The following is a 23015-nucleotide window of genomic DNA, read 5'->3' as shown; positions in this document are numbered from 1 at the left end:
TGTATCTAGATGTTGCTGTCTTGATTAGTTAGGGAATCAGGTGGTCTTGGCTGTCTCATCCATATCCACAAAGTTTATACAATATGATTCAATTAAATTTGCAGTGTATAACAACTTCTGTTTCCATGATAGCATTTGAATTGAGTAATATGCACAAAAAAAGTATTGGTTCAGAATTAAACTAACTGAAAACTTTATATTGGCTTTAGCACATTTTATCTGTCTTTAGGAAAATCAGTTCTCATTCTGCCACTTGAGATGTCAGGTCACTGGTTATAAAATTACTTTGAAATTTTTTTTTTTTAAATAGTTTTTTTTTTTTTTCAACGTTTATTTATTTTTGGGACAGAGAGAGACAGAGCATGAATGGGGGAGGGGCAGAGAGAGAGGGAGACACAGAAACGGAAACAGGTTCCAGGCTCTGAGCCATCAGCCCAGAGCCCGACGCGGGGATCGAACTCACGGACCGTGAGATCGTGACCTGGCTGAAGTCGGACGCTTAACCGACTGCGCCACCCAGGCGCCCCTAAAATTACTTTGAAATTTGATGTTGATTTCAATGATAGTGAAGGCCATGATAGTACTTTTCAACATCTGCCCTTTACACACTGACCCTATTAATAAGGACTTACTGTGCCTGCGTGCTTCGTATTTATGCTTGACCCTCAGCACACAACAAAGTATATCACCAGTTTAGGAAACAACACTTGATCTTGTCTTTAATTTATAGTTTAGATTTGCATTGTGTCTATGGTAGTTAAATAGATTTTATTTGATGCTGTATATTATATCATATTCACTTGACAGGTGGCACATACTTTTATCCTTTGGGGGACGATTCTGAGGTGAATAATAGCTTAATTCAGAGAGGGACCTTGAGGAAAGTCTAGCTGGTTTAACCATCATAATTTACATTGTATATCAATATAGTGTATGTGTATTCGTATACAGTTATATATTGTTCCAAAATAAAAGATGAGAAATGTGTTTGGTAAAATGGGACCCTTAGAGCAGTATACATTGCAGACCTCAATTTGGGCTCTGGAACATATACTTCAAATGATTTGTTAGAGGTAGCATTTTAACAGCCAAAACTGTTTAAGTTGTGTGTGTGTGCATGTATTTGTGTGTGTGTGTGTGTGTGTGTGTGTGTGTGTGTGTGAATGTTTTCATCTCATTCATTTCTTTTGTGATGGCACATGCTGACACTATGTATTAATGCTTGTTTTTTTAAACAACATTGACATATGTCCACCTAGACAAATAAAGATTTTCATCTTTAATGACTCATTGGAGAAGAATAAGAAGTTTGGATGCAAATTTGCATACAGTTGGAGAATGTAGGTAAAATAAAAAAAATATATTATAATCTCTTATCACTAGGTATCCATAGGATACCTTTAGCATTCTAAGCAAAGAGAATTTTTATTCATTATTAAGGTCTCTTTTAGGTGGTCTGAATTTGTCATTGGCAATGGGCTTTGATTCATTTAATATTTGCCATTATATTAAATAAACATGAGATAAATACAATGCCTGGTTTTTCTATTTGAATTATCAACCATATTTGTGAATCATCATTTTAAATATAGCAGTATATGAAGTCATAAACACTATTTTTTATCTAGTAGCACTGACTCATTATATATCTGTATTTTATGGAAAACCTACTTTTAAATAGCTTTGGATCCTCAGATTTTGCATTAAGTGTCATGATTAATATGATCTCCTGATTGATATTAAAAGTTCAAATATAGGTACAGAAATTTTATATTCTCTTCAAAATAAAATTATTTGGGTTTTTTTGCTTGTAAAAATGATTCATTCTCATTATAAAAACTCAAACTATAAATTTTTACGAGTGTGAAGAAGGAAAGTTGAAGTTATCTTGAGTCTTACTTTTCAGAGTTAACCATAATTTTCCATTTTGGTGAATGACATTTTAGATATCACACTTTCTCATACACACCCCCCCCCCCTACACACACACACTCATCATCTTTAATAAATGAGATTATGTTATATATTCTGTTTTCCTTGTTGTTGGCATGTTTCCAAGTCCACACATATAGAACTATTTCATCAGTAATCTTTTATTGTTCTTAATTAGAGAACTATATAGTGAAAAAAAGATACTTGGAAAAATTTCAGTCACTATAGAAACATACAGTTAAAATGGAGTGCTCTCTTCATTGCAATAGCAAGATCACTTCTTTTCCCATATACAATTCATGTTAATAGTTGGGGTTTATCACTGTATACTTTATATTCTGCATTTATAAATAATTGGAATAGAAAATTTTATTAAATAGGAACATATCTTCTACAATTTTTTTTACTTAAATTATATATTTGAGATATTTTGTGTTAGCAGAAAGTTCTTTTTTTACTTTTTTTACAGAATCATTGTATTACATAATTTAATTTATTCTTCATTGATGGATATTTAGATTCCTTTTCCACTTTTACAAAAAGTTGTATGTTTGCTGTGTGTTTGCTTATATATGCAAGTATTTCTGAAGGATGGCTTACATTAAATTAAATTACTGTAGTTTTGCAAATTTTAAATTTTCATAGATGAGGCGATGCTGCCTTCTAAAAAGTTGGCCATCTACCCTTTGATTACTTCTCTATACCTTCAGCAATACTGGAAAATATCAAGCTTTATAATTATTGGTAATATGACAAGGAAGAATGTCATTTTCTTGTTTTAGTTGTATTCCCTGATTATAGATCAAAAAGTATATTGGGAATCTTTTAATGTATTTATTAGTAATTCTATTTCATATGTGAAATGTCTGGTTAAATATTTTGTCCATTTTTTTAATGCCCCCTTTCCTCATTGATGTTTGGGAATTATTTATGCCTTAGGGGTACCAATCTTGTTTGGGTTATAAAATCCTATACCAAATACTCTTGTTTATCTTTTGCATTTTGATTTTATAGGTTTTCATTATTTTCAAATTAAAAAAAATATGCAGTCATATATACCAATCATTTTGCATACATTGAACTTCCCCCCAACCTCCCACCAAGTAGTAGTCAATTGGGTCATTACCATTATTTTTTCCCATTGCTCTGAAAAACACTAAATTTCTGTGTGTTTTAATTAGTCACTATACTTTCCTTTATTCTTTTTTGTTTTTGTAAATCATCTTTGCTACTCTTTCACATATTCTTCCAGATGTACGTTAAAATTAAACTAAGCTCCATTTAGATCTATTAAATTAGTACACAAATTTAGGGAGAGTTGACATTTCATTTTACAATGTTGAGCATTCTCATTCAGGAATATGTAATTTCTTCCCATTTATCCAGTTGTTCTTTTATGTCATTAAGTAAGATTTAATACATGTACACATATGCATACCACAGTATGCACATATGCATGTATATGATATGGTTGTACTATTTCTTAATAGGTATATACACCATGAAATTTATAACTTTACTTGCTACTATGACAGCCATTGGGTTACTAAGACTTTTATTTTGATGCTAGCTGATGTATAGAAAAGTAATACATGTTATTATTCATCCTGCATTAAGACATGTTACTGAATACTCAGTAGTGATAACAGCTTTTCAGTTAATTATCTTGCATTCTTTAGATAGACAATTTTGTCACCCTCTGTACAATATTTTAGCTATCAGTTATTTTTTATGTTCATTTACATTGACTAGAACCATCAGTAAAATATTGATTAACCTCCGTAACAGTGGAAATACTTACCTTAATTTTGACTTTTGAGCAGGGTATTTGCTGTAAATTTCTGGAATTTGTTTTATGTTAAGAATGATTCTTTCTAGGAGCACCTGGGTGGCTCAGTCGGTTGAGCGTCCGACTTTGGCTCAGGTCATGATCTCGTGGTCCGTGAGTTCGAGCCCCTTGTCGGGCTCTGTGCTGACAGCTCAGAGCCTGGAGCCTGTTTCAGATTCTGTGTCTCCCTCTCTCTCTGACCTTCCGCCATTCATGCTCTGTCTCTCTCTGTCTCAAAAATAAATAAACGTTACAAAAAAAATTAAAAAAAAAGAATGATTCTTTCTAGTCATAGCTCACTAAAGATTTTTTGTTTCTTTAGATTTATTTTGCGTTAATAAGAATAGGCATAAAACTATCATCAAATGTTTTTCCAAAATTTGTTGAAATATAGTTAAACAAGGGATTTTATAGTTAGATTTCCCAATTATGAGCTACTGGTTTATTCCAAGGGTAAGAACATTGCCTTGTTGTATAATTATTGTTTTTGTACACAGCTAGATTTAAGTTGCTAATATTTTATTTAGAGATTGCCTGATCGCTCTGTCCCCTGTCTAATCCCTATCTAATTTTGTCATCTTGTTACATAATCACTAAAAGACAATTGTTGAAATGGGAGGGGGCTTACAAAACAAATAACTAGTCTGTCCCTCATCTCTCAGATGGAAACCAAAGGCAAGTAAATTGTCACACTAAGTAAAGTAATTCAGAGACAGGATTGTGTAAGTAAAGATTCAGAGTTTGGGAGGTGGCTTGAGATGCAAAGTCTGAGGGAATAGGAAGTTCCTTGATAATAATTTGCTTTCTTGAAACGCCCTGAATGTACTTGCTTCTCTGAGCTCCACTACTTCTAGCTTCCTATTGTACTTAGAAACTAGAGGTTTATTTTCTCTTTCATGTGTTCCCTTAAATCGATTATATTTCCTGAGATTGGCTTTCACTGTCTTTGATTTCCCTGGCAGTTCCTGGCCCACATAAAAGGTGCATACTCAACATTTGTTACTTGATTACAATTGTCCCCTGCATCTTGCCATGCGCTTCTCTAGCACAATTCTATTCCTGGAACACTCTAAAAACTTGTAATTCATGCTCAGTTCTTGTTACCACAAAGAGCATCAGGGCAGCAGTGTTTCACCAGGAGAAATAGAAAAGCTGGCTTGTTGAGCCAGAAGTCACTATCCAAGCCAACACTGGGACATCACAGACTCCCTCCTACATGGCTCAGGCTCAGTCCCAGGCCTCTGAGCCAGGCTCGTCTGGAAACAGAGCATTCATTACATTATGTTCTGCAGGAGACCCGAAGCTCCTGGGTTTGTTGATGGCAGTTTTTGTGCCTCTTTCCATCTGCCATACACTCCAGCATTTGGCAGCCGGCTTGGGCCCTTTGAACAATTAGTTTACTTGATTAGAAATAAATAAATTAAAAGCAAAGTTGGGATCTATTCAGTTGTTCCCAGTTCGATATCTTAAGTGAAAGTAAAAGTTGAAAGAAACTGCCTCCGAGCTTTGTTAAGTATGATGACCAGACTACAAGAAAAGTGTGTTACTTTTCTTTGAAGTCCAATTGTCTAAGCCTTTGTGGAATATTGAAAATGAATTTCAAAGAGAGATTTCATTCCCCTTTCTTGCTTGTCCTGTATTTTTGCTACCGTTTCCTTCTACTACATTTTGCATTCTACATTTTGCATTCTCTCTTTGGGAATGACATGTGCTTAAGCATATTAATTTGTGCATTCATGCATGTATTCATTCACCAAAGAACTATTATTGTTTGGCTATCATGTATCAGGCACTAGGAACTGAGGGCCCAATGATGAGCAAACACAGGTAAGGACTCTGTACTTACACAGCAGAGGAAATGATCACAAATCAAATAATCTCTTCAGTGAATGTGTAATCACAAACTGAGACTCATGCTGTGAAAGGAAAAAAAACCTGACTTGGGCAGAGGGAAGTCTCCAGGGTGGGTGGGAGATGTGGTATCGGTGAAAACTGATTATTTGGTAATCTGTTGGTTTAATGGCTTACTTTTGAGCAGAGATCTGATAGACAGCAGTTAAGCAGGTATAAGGGGTATAAGGGTGACGGTGAAAAAGAAGGGGAGCATATTTCAGGCTAAAGAAAATGGCATGTGCAAGTATCCTGTGGCAGAGGAAGTATGGATATCTGAAAGTAAGTTTAATATCTGAAACAAAGATAGAAAAAGAACTCTTAAGCATGGTGAGGGTGGGGAGCAAGAAAAGATGATTCAGGAGGTGTTTGAGAGGTGAAATAAAAAGAAATGGATAGATATGGGAATGAGAGGGTGAGTATTGTTCAGGTAGTCTCTAGTTCTCTGCTTTGAGTCATAAAACACACAAGACCACCTCACCACCTACACAGTTCTCTGACCTCACTAGGCTAGTTTGACCATCAACATTCCACTCCAACACTCTAAGAATGGTCCTCCATGTGGCTGAATCAAGGACAATTTCAGGGGTAACTTACTTGACCTGTCAGTATTTAATATTTGAGATCACCTCCTTGAAACTTTCTCTTCTCCCAGCCTCTATGACCTCAGAGTATTGTGGGTAAGCTTCTCTATTCCTGACCACTTTTTCTAAGACTTATGGTAGGGTTATCTTCTTCTATTAGCTAATAAATATTGATGTCTCAGATACTTTTCTAGGAATATTTACTCCCTGCACAATCACATCCTATTACCATTGATATGCTAGTGACTCTAAAATTCTGTCTCTGAAATTCTCTGTCTTGAAAGTGTTTACACAGGAGTTGCATGACCATCTGACAGAGAGGAAACTGAAGGAAAATGAGACAGTGACCTTTATTGCCCACTGATTGCTAGGATACACAGTGACATGATATTACAATTAGCTATGCGAACTACATACAAACAGTGCACATGTGGCAATGGAAACCTCATCAAACATCAAAGTTTGCTTCATGTTCTTGGGAAATCATATCACAGATAAATACCTGTGTGAGAACTCCATAGTGACAGACTGAATGTTGTGTGATGAACAGCTGTCCAAACAGCGAGCTTGTTCATAGCAACAATAGCATTTCAGTTGTCCAAGCTGACTTCGAGGACAACTAGTACTGCTAGACTTCAAATAAAACTTGATTAGGATGTTCAACTATAGCACGCTCTGTTATATAGTACTTTTAAAATATAGTCCTTTACCAGATCAGAACAAAGTAATGATGAAAAGCAGAGGTGAGCCTACAGATGGTAGACTGATTTGAAAAGTCCCTGAAAATACTTCAAATCCCCAAATATCTTCTTTATAGCTATCCTCAGCTTTACCACTAATGAGTCATTCTTTTGGGTCTCCCTGGCCTTGATGGGAAAGCAAGGGATAGAACTAGCCTGACTGGCAGGGTTCTACAGATTCCAGAGTAGAAAATTTCTGACATAAGACCATAGGTTAGAAAGTGAAGGGTACCCTGTTCTCTGCCATGTGAAAGGGTAGACCCAAAAGATGACAGGAACATATAAAATGGTATACAAGGAGTACTTGGGTGGCTCAGTCAGTTAAGAAATCAGTCTGATTTCAGCTCAGGTCATGAATCTCACAGTTCGTGCGTTTGAGCCCCATGTCGGGGTCTGTGCTGATAGCACAGAGCCTGCTTCCGATCCTCTGTCTCCCTTTCTCTGTGCCCCTCCCCTACATACTCTCTCTCTGTCTCTGTCTCTGTCTCTCTCTCTCTCTCTCAAAATAAATAAACATTAAAAAAAAATTAAAAGGAAATTGGTATACAAAACTTGAATTAGGAACAGGAAGAGGAGAACAAATGTCAGCAGGATGAGAACAAATATTAATTAGCTGAAGAATCATCTGATCAGGCTTTGTTTTCTACAACTCAACTTTTGTTTTTTGTTTTTGTTTTTTTTTTTAACAAACCTGATAGGGCAGTACATTTAGTCCAGTTTAAAGGGTCTAGAATGGACATGAATCATAGCATCATAGAGGGCAGAAGGACTTGTGAGCAGGAGAAATGGTCACATGAAAGTTGCTGATTTAAAAAAAAAATTAAAAAAATCACTCCCTCACTCCCCTCTCAGTAACATGACATGTCGCTGTTGAAAGGTTTTCAAATTTATTTTTACAGTTATTAAATACAGTGCCAGTAATGATTTTAATGATACGGTTTAATTTTTTATAAAAATGAAAGAATATTGTGTCCTGGCCTTTTTTTTTTTTTTTCTTTTAAGAAAATTTACCTGAGTAAAATTTACCTGAGTGCCTTAAGAAAATTTACCTAAGTGCCCTTGGTCCCATGTTTTAGGATAAAACTAGACTAGATAGACTCTGATTTGCATGGGCCTGGCTAAAAATGTAGTACAATATCAGTAAAAAGTCTGGTCAATCATTTCAATGCAGGAACCTTTGTCAATAACCCTTTTAATTCAGGGTGGCATAAAAGAGCACACATATATTTAGTTAATCGTCTTCTTGTCATTGGATGGTTTATGTTTCTTCTCCCAGTTTGATTTTGTTTTCCTGATCTATACAGTAGAGGATTAGAGAATGGGATCAGAAATCACAAGCTGTTGACCTATGAACTTAAGGCAACAGACAGTTTGGTGAAAGCAGTGCTGTTATTGTTGGTAGTGGGGTTTTTGTTTGTTTTTGTTTTTTGTTTAATTCCATCTTGTTTTCATGAGATCTAGTGCCTTTAGGGATTATGCCTTTAGAGAGGGCATACACACTCACCTATACCTGGGGACCTACACACCCACCAACCACTGAGTTACATCAAGATTTTATACTCATATTTCCTGCATGAATCATGAAAACGTTTCAGTTTGTGGCTCTCAGATTAGAAATTTTGTCAAATTTATTTAGGCTCTTAAGGTTTTTATTCTATAAAACCTCTTAAGGGAGTGACTATTCTTTCCCACCCTCCACTGGTAGAGAGATAGGTGAAATGGAAGGAAATTCATACAAGGTCAAGCGCCTACCTAGTGCTATCAGGCCATCTCCTCACACTCTCTCATTTAATCCTCAAGACACTCCCTGCTATAGGTATTATCATACCCATTTGTCAGGTTACAAAACTAGCTTAGACAAGTTAACATTTTGCCCATGGTCAAATGCTTATCAGTTGTGGAAATCAAGTTCAAACCCAGATCTGTTTGTCTCTAAAACCTCCTTATGTCCTAATTTCCCTTAGTGGGCAGAAACTTTCTGCAAGGATCTCTGGAATAATGAAGCTTTGCACAGACTTTGAAACATTGTCAAAATTAGATATACAAAAGATGTCGGATGTCCAAATATATCAAGCTATTATACAAAATATTTTATATGCATGCTGTTTTCTTTGATTAGTAGGCATTTGCCTTCATGCTGTGCTTAGAAACATAACTAGCTTTCTAAAAAGCCACACAGAATTTAGGAATATTCTTAGAAGAAATTTGGCTTTCATTTACACATTGATGTGGCTTTGGAAAATATGTCACAAGTCACTTAGATTAAAAACATAAAGAGGTTTTATTTCTATCAGTTAACTTTTTATTTTGTTTTGTTTTGTTACTGAAGACTAGCTATCTCATAAATTCAAATTTGTATAAAATGTCACTAAAATTCCATTTGCCTTATTCTGGAAATAGTACTTGATTATTTAGAAAATTTATCTGACATAAAACAGTTCTTATAAGGAGAATTTCAGGTATGTCTGCATAAAGGAAAACAGAGTGTTAGGATGATCATTAATTGAGTAGGAAACACTTAGTCGTACTGTATTTTCAATTGAGAGTTTGTGAAACTTAAGTCCACTAATATAAACAGAAATTTTGTGTTTAGCATCATTTCCATATTGTGTTAGTCACTGAACTGGATTACAATAAACATGACTAGCAAATTTCCAGCACAAGAATGTCTGCTTTTAAAAGAGAGAAAAAGAGAGGAGCCTGGGTGGCTCAGTGGGTTAAGCATCCGACTCTTGGATTGCGCTCAGGTCATGATTTCGCGGTTGAGGGATCAAGCCCTGAGTCAGCCTCACACTGAGCGTGTAGCTTGCTTGGGATTCTCTCTCTCACTCTCTCTCTTTGCCCCTCCACTGCTCTGTCTTTCTCTCTCAAAAATAAATAAATAAACTAAAAAAAATGAAAAAAAGAGAAAGATGATACATTAAAAAATAAATGAGAAGAGTATATGGGGCATGTTTTTATGATTTTTAAACTTTGGATTAACGAGCATGTATCTGATTTGACTGAAAGATTGAGCCAATAATTTATATATTTAAAGAAAATTTACTTAATACAAACAGTGGTCAAAGTTACAGATAGAGATTTTCTTCAGTGCAGTGCAAATTATTATAAGACATGGCAATGTGATTAGATTGCTAAATCGCATTCTCTGTGAGTGGGGCTTGGGGGTTGGGAGAGAGGGACACCGAAACTACTGCCCTTTTCAAATAATTCACAAATGTGCTAATTGTGTGTCAGATTTGAAAGTTGAAGCACTGTGACCTTCAAGCCAACAAAAGCCCTTTTCAAATAAGCCACTTTCATGTACATTAATAAAGTGAACAATGCCTTTCCCCAGTTAAATAATGTATGGCTGTTATTTCATTATATGTAAATGCAAATCAAGGAATTGTTTCACTATTCATATAGTAAAAGTAATGCTATAAAAAAGGAGACTGGAAATCCACTTAAGTCACATTTTGTGGTGCCCTATAATTGTGATCCAAGGGTGTGTTTCTTGTCTCCTTCCATTGCTTGCAGCTAACATGTGGTTTCTCTGAAACTGAATTCATTTTGGATTGGAGGAATAAATCCTGTAATGTTTTGAACTATATAGTAACCAACAGAGATGTTAGGAAAGTTAGCAAAATGATTAAAAAAAAAAGCTGTTTCCTTGCAATGATGAAGACAGTGATGTATCTTGTAGATCAGAGGGAACACTGTACATACCCATTTACCTACTAGCAAGAAGAGTGAATAAAAGTAAGGGTCAGAGAAAGGGAAAGGAATCCCATGCTCTTTCCAGTGGCTCTTTCATGGTATAAAGAAAGTAAATATTGGACTTAGGTAAAGGACGTAAAGGCGATTATTTCACTGGAAAAGAGTGCAGGTTTCAAAAGCAATAATGTATAAAGGAATTTAGGTGTTACTAATGCTTGAATTGAATTGATTGCTGGAATGTCAAACAATGAGCATGAAGTTGTAGTGGAAAATCAAGAACAGGAAGAAGAATTTAATTATCTTGTATTTGTCCAGCTTTGTAATATATTTGATGCTGAATAAAACATGAGTAAAGATATAGTCATGCTTAATGCAACTTAAGTATGCATAATAGACCGCAGGGGGATAAAAAAAATAATAAAACAATTACAAACTTAAAATAAACCATAATCATGTGAGATTCCAAGAACCTATTAGCATTCAATCCATAAATAAACTTTTTTTTTTCCAGTCCTATAGGAAACCATAATAGTTAACATCTTATTATGGGTTAGATGTTGATACCAAGAGACTGGATAGAGTCAAATGATTCACTCACCAGTCTTCCTTTTTGTTTTAAATAATTTTCTCAAGCCCTTTGTTGTTAACCATTTTAATAGATTCTCTAGATACTTCCATAAAACAGAAAGCAGTGACATTTATGAGGATGCTACCGGTTATCACTGAGATTTTTCAGTGGGTATGTACATGCCCTAACTTATTTAGGATAACAAATGTTTCTACATTTCTTTAATAATGTGAACTAATTTCCATTATTTTGGATTGTATTTAAGGTGGCAAATCTTGCTTGTTCCATGTCAACAAATGAAGATGGGATTAAAATTGTTAAAGTTGCGGCAAATCACCTGGAAACCTTGTGTCCACAGGTATGATGACTAAATTGCTGTCTCTTTCGTTACACTAACTATAAAAATTATATATAATGCTTTTGACCTTTTATATATATATGGAAATATATTAAAATATTTATTTTAAATGCAGAAGATGATTTGTCCTAAGGTCATGGTTTATTCTTTGCTTAGAACCTAGTTCTTGTAACATTGTCTCAGGGACCATATCAGAATCTTGTGAGAGAAAAGTATAGTGTGAAATCAAAGCAGAGCTTTGTCCAACAATTTTATTTTAGTCATTATTTATTTTGAAATCTCAGAGTATGAAAGGAACAACTTTTGGGACTCCTGGGTGGCTCAGTCGGTTGAGCATCCAACTTCAGCTCATGTGATGATCTCGCAGTCCATGAGTTCAAGCCCTGCATCAGGCTGTCACAGCCTGGAGCCTGTTTCGAATTCTGTGTCCCTTCTCTTTCTGCCTCTCCCCACTCATGCTCTTTGTCTCAAAAATAAGTAAATGTTGAAAAATGTTTAACTTTTTTTAAAAAGAAAGGAATAACTTCTTTTTTTCTTTCATCCAAAGAAGACATGAGTTTGAAAAAAGCCAAGAAATGTTTTTGTGTCTGCAATTCAGAAGTTTTTGTTTGTTTGTTTGTTTGTTTACCTTCAAAGCAATGCATTATTATGGAAGTATTTCTAGGACTAGTGTTTTGAACCCTGAATCAGGATACATCGAAGGGCAATCTTAAACACCCTGTCTTAGAATAATCAAGAGATAATACAGATAATTACTTCTGAATAGAGATCACAAATGTTGTAAGGATGGGAACTATAACAATGATTAGAGACTGGATATCTGATGAGATGCTCATTTTTCTAAAAGTAGAGTATGTGTTAAATTCTTGATTTGCCTTGTTGACAATTTCATTTCTAAGAATATTGAGCAAAAGTAAGGGAGACTCTTCCTTCAGGTTTAACGTTGAGTAACAAATAAAAACTGTCTGGAGAAGTGGTGTCCAGAGGACTTGCAACGGAGATCTCGCCACTGATGGCAGTTTTCTATGAGCTCTCACGAGGAACCAGAAGAGTGTAGCGGGGTCCCTAAAGTGGTTGAATCATTTCTACCCCCTTTAGCAGTCTAGGAGAGTTCACATTGTGGATTATACTTGACGCCGTCACTTTTTAAATTGTCTTGGGGCGCCTGGGTGACTCGGTCGGTTAAGTGTCCAACTCTTCATTTGCGCCCAGGTCATGATTTCACAGTTTGTGAGTTCGAACCCCACGTTGGGCTCTGAGCTGACAGTGCAGAGCCCGCTTCAGATCGTTCGTCTCCCTCTCCCTCTGCCCCTCCCCTGTTCATACTCTCTCTCTTTCTCTCTCAAAATGCATAAACTTAAAAAAATTAAAATGTCTTTTGAATCTGAAGAGTATTAACTATATCTCATTGGTTTCAACTTATAATTTTAGATTACTAAATAAAGCATCTTTTCACATGTTTGTTAACCATTTGGCTTTCTAATTCTGTGAATAGCCTAAATCTTTTGCTAATTTTTAGTTGGGATGTTTTTTTCTTTTTTGTGGCATTGCTTAGGTTTGTTAAAAATATCCTCTGTTGACTACAGCTTTTCCTTTAACTTTTAAAGTACTATTTTAATCATAGAAAATTTCAAGAACTTTAGTGATCCATCTTTTCATTCCTTCAATAGATACATATTGAACACCTACCCTGTATCATGGTTCATTGGTTTGTATCATTGGTTCACATTTTCTTTAAAAAAGGTTGAAGTATCATTATTTAACATTTACATCTTTACTTCATCTAAAATTTATTTTCATGTCTAATCTGAGGTAGGGATTTTTTTTTTTTTTTTTTTTTTTTACAGTGCTAACCATTGGGCCATTATCATGTATTGAATAGTTGACCCTTTCCCAATTAATGTGAAATGTTATCATTGTTTGCCTCTTTCTGTCTGTCTCTCTCTCTCACACACACACTTTTAAAAACATTTCTGTTGTTTTATATATATTTGTATACACATACGTATATACTGTACATATTTATAATATGTGCATACATACACATGTTTTATATGATGCATTATACAGGTGTAATAAATACATATCAAATGTGTACAATTTACTTACTACTATTCCATATGTAAATATAGATTGATAGGTAAATTGAAATACATTTCAGAGCATACAAGCTTCTGGACTCTATTATTTTCCACTGGTCTATTTCTTTATCTCTGCAACAGTATTGCAATGTCTTAATTATGTTTTTATGCTAAATCTGATATCTCTAGGCAGATTGGCTCACCTCATTTTTCTTGTTGTATTTGGTGGCGTTTCGTTTTGTTTTTAATTATTGCTCGTCTTCTTTTTTACTTGTTCATATAGCTTTCAGGATCAACTTGTCAAGTTCCATGGAAGTATGTTAGAATTTTTATTGAAATTGTTAAAATGTCTTGAATTTTAGATTGTTTTAGGAATAATGACTTTTCGAGATATTAGATTTTTCCATTAATAAATGTTTTATTGATAAATGCTTATTTAAATGTTTTATGTATCTCCATAATCAATCTTTTTTTTATATTGTCCTTCAGGGCTCTTAAGCTTTTTATCATTTATTACAATAAATTCCATGGCTACATGCTGATGGCTTCCAAACTTTTCTCTCTGGGCCAGATCTCTCCCCTAAAGACCACACTCAGATTTAGGATAGCCTTGACATTTCCACTCTGATATCTAGAAGACACTTAAAATAGCCCAAATGGATCTCCTGATTGTTCCATTCCCATCTCATTCTGCTACTTTTTTAATCTTCCTTATTTTAGTTAATGGCATGGTTATTCACCTAGTTGTTCTGGGGAAAAATCTGGAAGTTTTTTTTTTCTTCATTCAATAAATACTTATTGAACATGTACTACGTAGTAGGTATTCTTTATGTACCTGTAAGGTAAATCATGAAGAAAACAAACAGATAAAAATCCTTGTCTTTGTGAAGTTTACATCTTAATGATATCTGAGAGCTCTTTTTTCCCATTGAATCCATTAACTAGTCCTAGCAACTTCACCAAAAATATTTATCTTGAATCTATATACTTTTCTACATCTTGTCTGTCAGCATCTCATCCTATCCCACTATCACCTCTATCTTGGACCACAGAAATACCATCTCATATGGTTTCCATACTTATATCTCTTTAACCTAGTTTCTATCTAAAAACCAAAATAAATTTTAAAGATGTTTATCATAGCAATTGCTTTATTTAGCTTTTACAGTAAAATGCAAACATTTTTTATGACTTCTTCAGACTTTTATAAACTTCCTACTGCCTAACTTGCAGCCCCATGCTGTACTGTTTTCCTTTTCACTCATTAGATCACTGCATATTGGCCTTTCTGTTTCTAGAACACAGTAAGTTCCTTCCCATCAGAGGGAGTTTGCATTTGTTAATTTCCCAGGGCAGTTTTTCTCTTGAGGCCAGCTTCTGTTATGTTCAGTTTGCAAGGACTCACTGAAATACCATCTTCTCAGAGATCAATCTCCCTAAATGGCTTCTCCAGCTTTACCCCATTATATCACCATATTTATTTCTTTTAGAGTCTCTATCACAACCTGAGATTATATTTTATATTATTTTGTTACTTTTATTGTACACTTTCGACACTCAAACATAAAGTTCACGAAGGCAATGATTTAGTCTTCCTTATTCACTATGTATATTCCCTGTACTTAGCAGAAATGCAACATATATATGCAGCATATAAATATAGAATAATTATTCTATATTTACAGAGGGCAGCAAGGCTTTTGGCAACACCTTTTATACTTTTCCTAACAAGATGTGTCTTCCTTTGGCAATATGAAAAAAAATTACAGTATAACTAGAGTTATAGTTATGAAAAAAATAATCCTTAAAACGGGCGATTAATGTATAGTTGCTAACCAACAGTGGGATCTGTACTGGTGGGCTTCAGTGATCTGCTCTTGATTTATTTCATTTCAGTGCTTTCCTAATGATTTGGATAAGACTATAAATTAATATATATCTTAAAATGTATTAAAATTTTAAATTCTTAAAATTTTCAGTTAAAAATAAGAATAAAGGGCATATATTAGCTGCATGAATCTAGTAACAAAGAATTTGGATTTCCAGAATTGGACTAAATTTCGGTATCCAGATGAAATGTAATAGATATAAATATTAAACCATATATATGGAACACTATAAAACAAATTGTAAAATAGAGAATGGAAGAGTTATAGCTTAGCAGAAATGTACCCTCCAAAAGGCTTAGAGATTTTAGTTGATATTAATCTTAATGTGAATCAACAGTGTGATACAGCTGTCAGAAAAAAAAAAAAAAACTACTATGATTTAACATCTTTTCATCAAAGAATAAGTTCTAAAACTAGGGTGCCTGGGTGGCTCAGTCGGTTAAGCAGCCGACTCTTGATTTTGGCTCAGGCCATAATCTCACAGTTAGCGAGTTCGAGCCCACATCCATTTCTGTGCTCACAGTGCAGACCCTGCTTCAGATCCTTTACCTCCCTCTCTCTGAGCCTCCCTGACTTGTGCTTGTGTGCTCTCTCTCTCTGAAAAATAAATACACGTTAAAAAATTTTAAAAAAGAAAAAGTTCTAAAACATATTCTCAACCTTCTCTGTACTTCAAAATTATTTTTTAAACTGTATGTATTTTAATACAGTACATCTTGAAATTTAGAATTAGTAGTTCTGGAGTGTACCCCAATTGTGAGTGTGTGTGTGTGAGTACCCATATGTGTAAGTTCTACTTTTGCAAATCTATTGAAATAAAACATGCACATGCATTTAGGTCCACTAATTCGACTTCCAGCAATTTATGGTACAGCTGTATATGTGCACATGCATAAAAGTCTATGAGTAAGGTTTTTATGCAGCTTGACTTACAGTGGCAAAAGCTGGAACCATCCTAATGTCTGTTAGCAGAGAATGTTAAAGCTGTGTAAAGTAGTAAGTCGGCTCAAAGTATGTTTTGGTATGGAAGATACCCAAGGTAAGTGGAAAAGGCAAATTTTAAATGAGTATGTATATTATCCCATTTACGTGGGGGGAATAAAAGGAGATAGTTTGAGCCATATGTTTGTGTAGTCATAGAAAATTTTTCAAAAAAGTTTCACAAGAATTTTAATAGTAGTTATTTCCAGGAAGTGAGACAGGGACAAAGCACAAAGAGGACAGTTTTACAGTCCATTTCATTTCTTTTACAACTCTTAAGTTAAGCAGAAATAGGTATTTTCTTAATTTCTAAATAAAACCCAACCAATTAAAAATTTTGCTAGATTGATCCAGGAGTGAAGCTGAGAAACACAGAGTCAGGAGCTGCTGATGGAGTAACATGAATTCCTGTTTGTTAAAAATGATTGAGTTCATGCAGGTTTCAGTGAGTTGGCTCATCCTGGCTCTCACTGTGCCTGAAGGGCTACAACGATAATGCTTTACCCATTGCATATTTAGCAGAGGATCTGAATAGTGACATGACTTGACACTATGTCATATGAAAAAACTCATAAAAACAACAGGGATTATACCAAGGTAAAGGTAAGAAGACTTCAAAAAACATGGTCACTGCCATCAGATCTCTAAAGGCCTATGATGTGAAAGAGTTGTTCTGAAGATTCCTGAGGGGCAGAACTACAGCTTATTGAGTAGGAGCTACAAGAATAAAAATTTCCCCTCATCACAAAATGAGAGATGCTCTCTAACAGTGCTATCTTGAAAGGAATTGGACTTTGTTGAGAAGGAGGAATTTGGAGTTTCTCAATGACACAGACATTCAAATACACGGAGAGTGACCATTTGACTAAGCTGTGATAAAGGGAGTATAAGCCTTGGGTAAGAAGTTCACCTAGAAGTTTTTTAATGCCCAATCCTGAGATCTTCTAATGGATCTTTTATATAAAGCAGAAAAATGTGATCTGAATGATAGCATTTCTAAAATAGCATAGCTGTTTGAACTCAACCTGTTGGAAGGGTAAAGCTAGTCCATATGGCTTAATAGTCACTCTATTTCAACAAGTGACTTGGAGGGATATTTTAAAAGTAAATATTTTGTATTTGCATATGGCACAGAAATGAGAAAAATAGAATTCAAGGTTCTAAAATATGTTTGTAATTTGGACTAATGTTTGAAACCTCATAAACTAAAATTTAATAAGGGTAAATATAAAGTCAGGACCTTAGGTTAAATACGTGCACAAGGTGGATAGGAAAAACATCACTTATATCAAAAGCACTGGCACATCAGGAATGAGAGGGGGACATTTGTATCTAGTTCAAGGAGTTCAAACACTGGTCCATAAAAGCGTTTTCATGGTCTATACTGAAATTAGGTCAGTAATAGTTAGCTTTTTTCATAAATTAAAATTCATTAAACTTTTTATGAGAAATTGATGTACTTTCTACTTGTTTGATACTCATCAAAAGCATTTTATTTATGAACTAATAATGAAAGTAGATAATAGCTTGTTATATGGTTATTCTTCACTTGGAAAAATAAAACTTTCCCAATCCCATGTGGATTACGTTCCTTTCCCCACTACTTAACTTCTTTCAAAAACATTTGCAGCCTGAAGAATCCAGAAAATTAAAAGTACTAATTTAGGTGACTCAACTATGTATCAGTAGCATGACATGGGGGCCATCTTACATCTTTAAAATGATTATGATACTTAGCTTGTGAAATAGGGGAAATTTCCAGAGTAGCTGGTCTGGGGCTGTTCAGATCTAAAATTCCATGTTGGATTCAGGCCCTGCAATTTAGGGGCTAAGCAAAAGAAGAATGAGTTGTTTTAAGTGTAGTGAACTATTACCTAATCACCAGACATATTTAGTCAAAAGCCAAGAAAGGCTGCACCTTGTCAAAGATGTTAGAAATAGAATTTCATATTGGGATGGTAGAAGTACTGGTTGTTTTAAGTGTTCTTTTTCTAAAGAAGATTCTTTAATTAATAAAAATATGGTAAAAACCTAGGATATTTTCCCTGTGGTGAATACACTTATATTTAAGTAGGCAGACTCTCACAAGTGCTTAGATTTAACAAAATCAAGTTAAGTTTCTAATCACTGTCATATATGAATCAATATCTAATACAGCTTTGTTATATCTTCTGTTTATGCCTCTCATCAAATGCTATGTTATATGATGACCTGACAGAGCTAAAACAACTTGCAAAGATATCAAGTATATTTTCATTGATGTACTTGGGCATATATTTTCATAAGTTACTTATTATAAATCTATAATTACTTTCTAAAAGGGTTGTATATTGAGTATGTTAAAGTCAAGTTTGCCCCAGACATAGAAACTTGTGAAGTATAAAACAAACAAAATACCTGGGGGAGATTGTGCTCTGGATATCACCTGCATTCATATTTAAACATGGAAAAGTATAACCTCTATGAGAGGGTAAGAATTTCAGATCCACTGAGGTATCCTAAAAATAATGCCTGACGGGTAGTAGGTGCTTGGTACATATTTGTGAAGTGAATGATTACATCTGCACAAACTTATTTTGTGTTATAGACATTGGGAAATAGATACCAAAAACCAGTATGATTCCTCATCCTTTTCGTTCTCTGGGAGGTATAAAAATTCCCAGTTTCTAACCAAAGTGATAAAATGTCCCCATATGACACTGTCTCTTTGAAGTACACATCTTGTGAAGTGACTGACAATATCTCCCTCTGCATGGACAAGATTATTTTGTTGTAACAGCAGCTTGTTCTGATTACGTTATGATGTGTTACTATATTTAGTATACACCAGTAAGGCTATGGGACTCTCTCTCTCTCTCTCTTTTTTAAACTGTGTGTGTCAACTGAAGTCTCATGTCTCTTTGAGAAAGAGAGAGAGAGCTTGCATGCCTGAATGCACATAATTGGGAGGGGCAGAGAGAGAGAGTGAGAGAGAGAATCCCAAGCAGGCTCCGTTCTGTCAGCGTGCAGCCCAGTGCAGGCAAGATCTGAACCCAATTGTGAGATCATGACCTGAGCCAAAATCAAGAGTCAGATGCTTAATGGACTGAGCTACCCAGGCGCCCTGGGGGTATGTCTTTCAAATGGAAAAACATATCTTTATGTGTATGGGGGTTTTGTTTGTTTTTGTGATCAAGAAGCTGTCATATCTATGAATTGAAAGCACTTAATTTTCTCAGAATCATGCTCTGGGGAAGCAGATATGTTTTCTTTCATTTTCTATAGATGATGATGATGGATGTTTTGTTTGCAACTAAACAATAGAAGACTCAAGTATCAATTTGAAATAATCATATTCTTTAAGAATCCCAGAGTGTACTATCAGTGTTGTGACAGACAGGCTTTTTACAATTATTACTAATTTATTTTTCTCTTAAGAGAATGGCAAAAATACTCTAAGATTTTGGAAACCAAGAGTCATCTAAGACCATAAAAAAGCTAACAGGAAATGATTTTTTTTTTTTTTTTTTTTTTTTTTTTTTTTTTTTTAGAAGCTGATTGTGATTGAATGGTTGATTCTCAAGACTGTCTCAGGTGATTTCAGACGGGAAGCCTAGGGTCAGTCTCTTCCTGGTGGTGCCATGATATTTATGTGGGGACATTGTGATTGAGTGCAGCTATGAACACAGTTGTTTCCAAGCTGGAAGTTAAGCTCTGTTATTGTACTATCATTGTTCTGCATCCTGTCCCAATTATGCAGTCAGCTACTCCCTTTCACTCACTCCAAGGATCTCTTCACTCAACAAATATTTGCTGATCATCTACCTGGATAACCCATGAAGCTAGGGTGACCCAGGGGCAAGAAGTGGGGATTTATGGAGTACTCTCTAGAGCAATTCTGAGGAATAAGGTCTGGGTTCATCAAGAAAGAGCTTTATCTAAGAAAATCTGAGGCATCGTGTCCTAGAAAAAGAGACAGAAATTGTGGAAAAGAAGTCAGAAACATTAAATTCAAGTGGGGAAGTGAGTTTGCAAATTACATAATGACTTAAATGCAAGTAGCCAGGACTAAGTATGATGTAATATGTAGGCAGAGGCAAGAATTTCCAAATTAATCCAGAGACTATGTTGGAACCCTTATTTACACTCATGGTGTGTGCTGTAATAGTAAGCATATTAGCATAAATGCCCTGTGCCAGCCTGGGCGTTGTTCTATTTATAGAGGCAAACAAAGGTGTAGCTTTGCCTACACTGTTTCCAATGAGAAGGGAAAATGTACTATGTAGGTAAAAATGAAGTAGTGTTAGAGAGGAATAGGTTAAAATGCCATGGGAGTTAGAGATTCATGTCAGTTAAGGGATTCAGGGAGGGCTCTCAGAAGAGTGACATAGTCTATAAGCCTTAAACGATAAACATGATTTGGACATTTGGGAAAATATGAAAAGGACAAAGGAGATGGAAAAGCAAGAAAATTTAAAAGTGAGTAACTGAATCTGTGTAAGCTGCATCATCTCCTAGCAGGAAAACTCCTGGCATTTGGGGTGGAATAATTCTTTGTTGTGTGAGACACAATGGTGGGGATCTACATGCCACAAAATTCAGAATGTAAGGCATTAAATACACAACCACCACCTCCCAGCTCAGTCTCTGTGATAACCAAAAATGCCTCCACACATTTCCAAATTCCTCCTAGGAGATCCTGCCCCATTTGCAAACAAGTGGGAGGCCATGTCTGTGGAAAAGAAAGAGACTGGATACACATTTGACAGGACTTGGCCCTTCCTGCCAAGCCAAAGAATTTAGATTTGGAACTTGGTAGAGGATGGCAAGTCATGGTAGGTTTTGAGCAGAAGAATGACATTATCACATTGCTGCTTCCGTGGAACTAACCTGGACTGTGTGTGTCAACTGAATGGAAACTGTGATAGGCAGGACCAGTTAAGAGATTATAAAATATTATATACAAAAGTCATAACTTGAATAAGGGACATAGGAATAAAAATTTGTAAGATGGGACAAATTGTAAATAGACTAAATAAATTGACCAGAAAGTGAAAGCACATTAGCTTACAGTAATGATGGAGGCAACAGAGGACAAATTTGGAGGTTTAGTCTGGCACCTGGAAAGATGGTGGTTCTATTAGAAGAAATTGGAAATACAATGAAAGAGGAGTCACCTGAGGACAGAATTAATATATTTAAAGCACTATTGAAATATTAAGGCAATGCTTTAAATATATTTGAGTTACTCTCAACATAAAGTTTAGATTATAGCAAACACGTTCAAAACTTGAGATATAATAGCGAGATATGGCGGCCATTCATATAGAGGTGATGGTTGGAACTGTTTCATGTAGGACAAGTTTGCTAAAGGGCAAGAGAAAATTAAAGGGTCAAAGGCAGAACCTTAAGAAAATACATCTAGGAGAGAAGAGGAGGAACCTAAGAGAGAACAATCATCAAAGTAAGAAGAAAGTCAGGAATGTGTGGGTTGGTGGAAGCCTAGCAAGTGGACCCTGTCAGCCTGGTGGTCAGCAATGCCACATGCTCCAGAGAGGCCCAGGGGGATGAGAACTGGCAAGTGTCACGTGGAGTCGGAAGTTAGGAAGTCAGTGGTGATCTTCACAAAAGAGGTTCTGGTGGCTTCCTGGCGAAGGAGGAGAGAGTGGGGCCTAGACTGTGAGTTGAAAAGAAACTTAGTTGTAGAAAAGAAAGACACTGGGGGGCCCCACTTCACAGACTTTTACCACAGAATCTTACCATACTTTTTACTACCAGTCATTTTTCAATATTGCTTTTCATCTCCAGAATCTATGCTGTTATTTAAGTTTTTAAGCAATTTAGCAGAGTTCTCTAACATATGTTTTTGTTTTTTTTTTTTTTTTTCAGTTAGGTCAGGCTCATGAAGCTAAATATTAATAGAACTTATCGCAGATTTTTTGACAAGTAATAAATAGGCTATCCTGAATTTGCAGATGATTAGCACATACATGAATCTTAAACACATGGATTTTAAAAAAAGAGAGATTTAGAACTTTAGATATCACTATGCAATTCAGAAAGTAATATTAGTGCTGAAAATATTTGGTTGGTCACACTACTTTTAAATGTCATTTTAAATGTGAGTCTAAATTGAAATATCTGTCAGTACCAGGATATTTAACCAAATGGAGAATATCTGTGACTGTTTCTTTCAAGAACTTTGCCTTGAGGATTAAATGAAAAATACCTGTAACCAGATATCCGAAAGCTTCTGTACCCTGTCATAACAACCTCACTGACCAAAGCACATTATACAAATCTAAGCAATCATTTATCCTGTTCTTGTGCTATGATCAAGGTTCCAACCAGAGTTCTGTAACTAAAAGCACTGAGCTCTCATTTTATGTGTTGTAAATGACATTTCCACTGACCCTTATATTCCAATTTAGTTTCAAAGGGGGAATTTCTGCATTCTTTTCAAAGGGAGATCGTTCCAATTCCAGA

General features: G+C 35.2%; 1 protein-coding gene across 4 annotated transcripts in view; it reads left to right on the top strand.

The window, feature by feature from the left end:
* Positions 1 to 23015, top strand: part of CTNNA3 (catenin alpha 3) — a 1797955-nt gene that overhangs the window by 1114627 nt on the left and 660313 nt on the right. For all 4 annotated transcript variants that reach the window (XM_045437558.1, XM_045437556.1, XM_045437557.1 and 1 more), the window contains one exon: positions 11507 to 11599. In XM_045437558.1, coding sequence (XP_045293514.1) covers positions 11507 to 11599 — 93 coding nt within the window. The remainder of the gene's footprint in view (positions 1 to 11506; positions 11600 to 23015) is intronic.

Source organism: Leopardus geoffroyi, chromosome D2 (genome assembly GCF_018350155.1).
Source record: "Leopardus geoffroyi isolate Oge1 chromosome D2, O.geoffroyi_Oge1_pat1.0, whole genome shotgun sequence".
Taxonomy (NCBI): domain Eukaryota; kingdom Metazoa; phylum Chordata; class Mammalia; order Carnivora; family Felidae; genus Leopardus; species Leopardus geoffroyi.
Note: the sequence above shows the minus strand (reverse complement) of the source record. Positions and strands in the feature narration are given on the sequence as shown.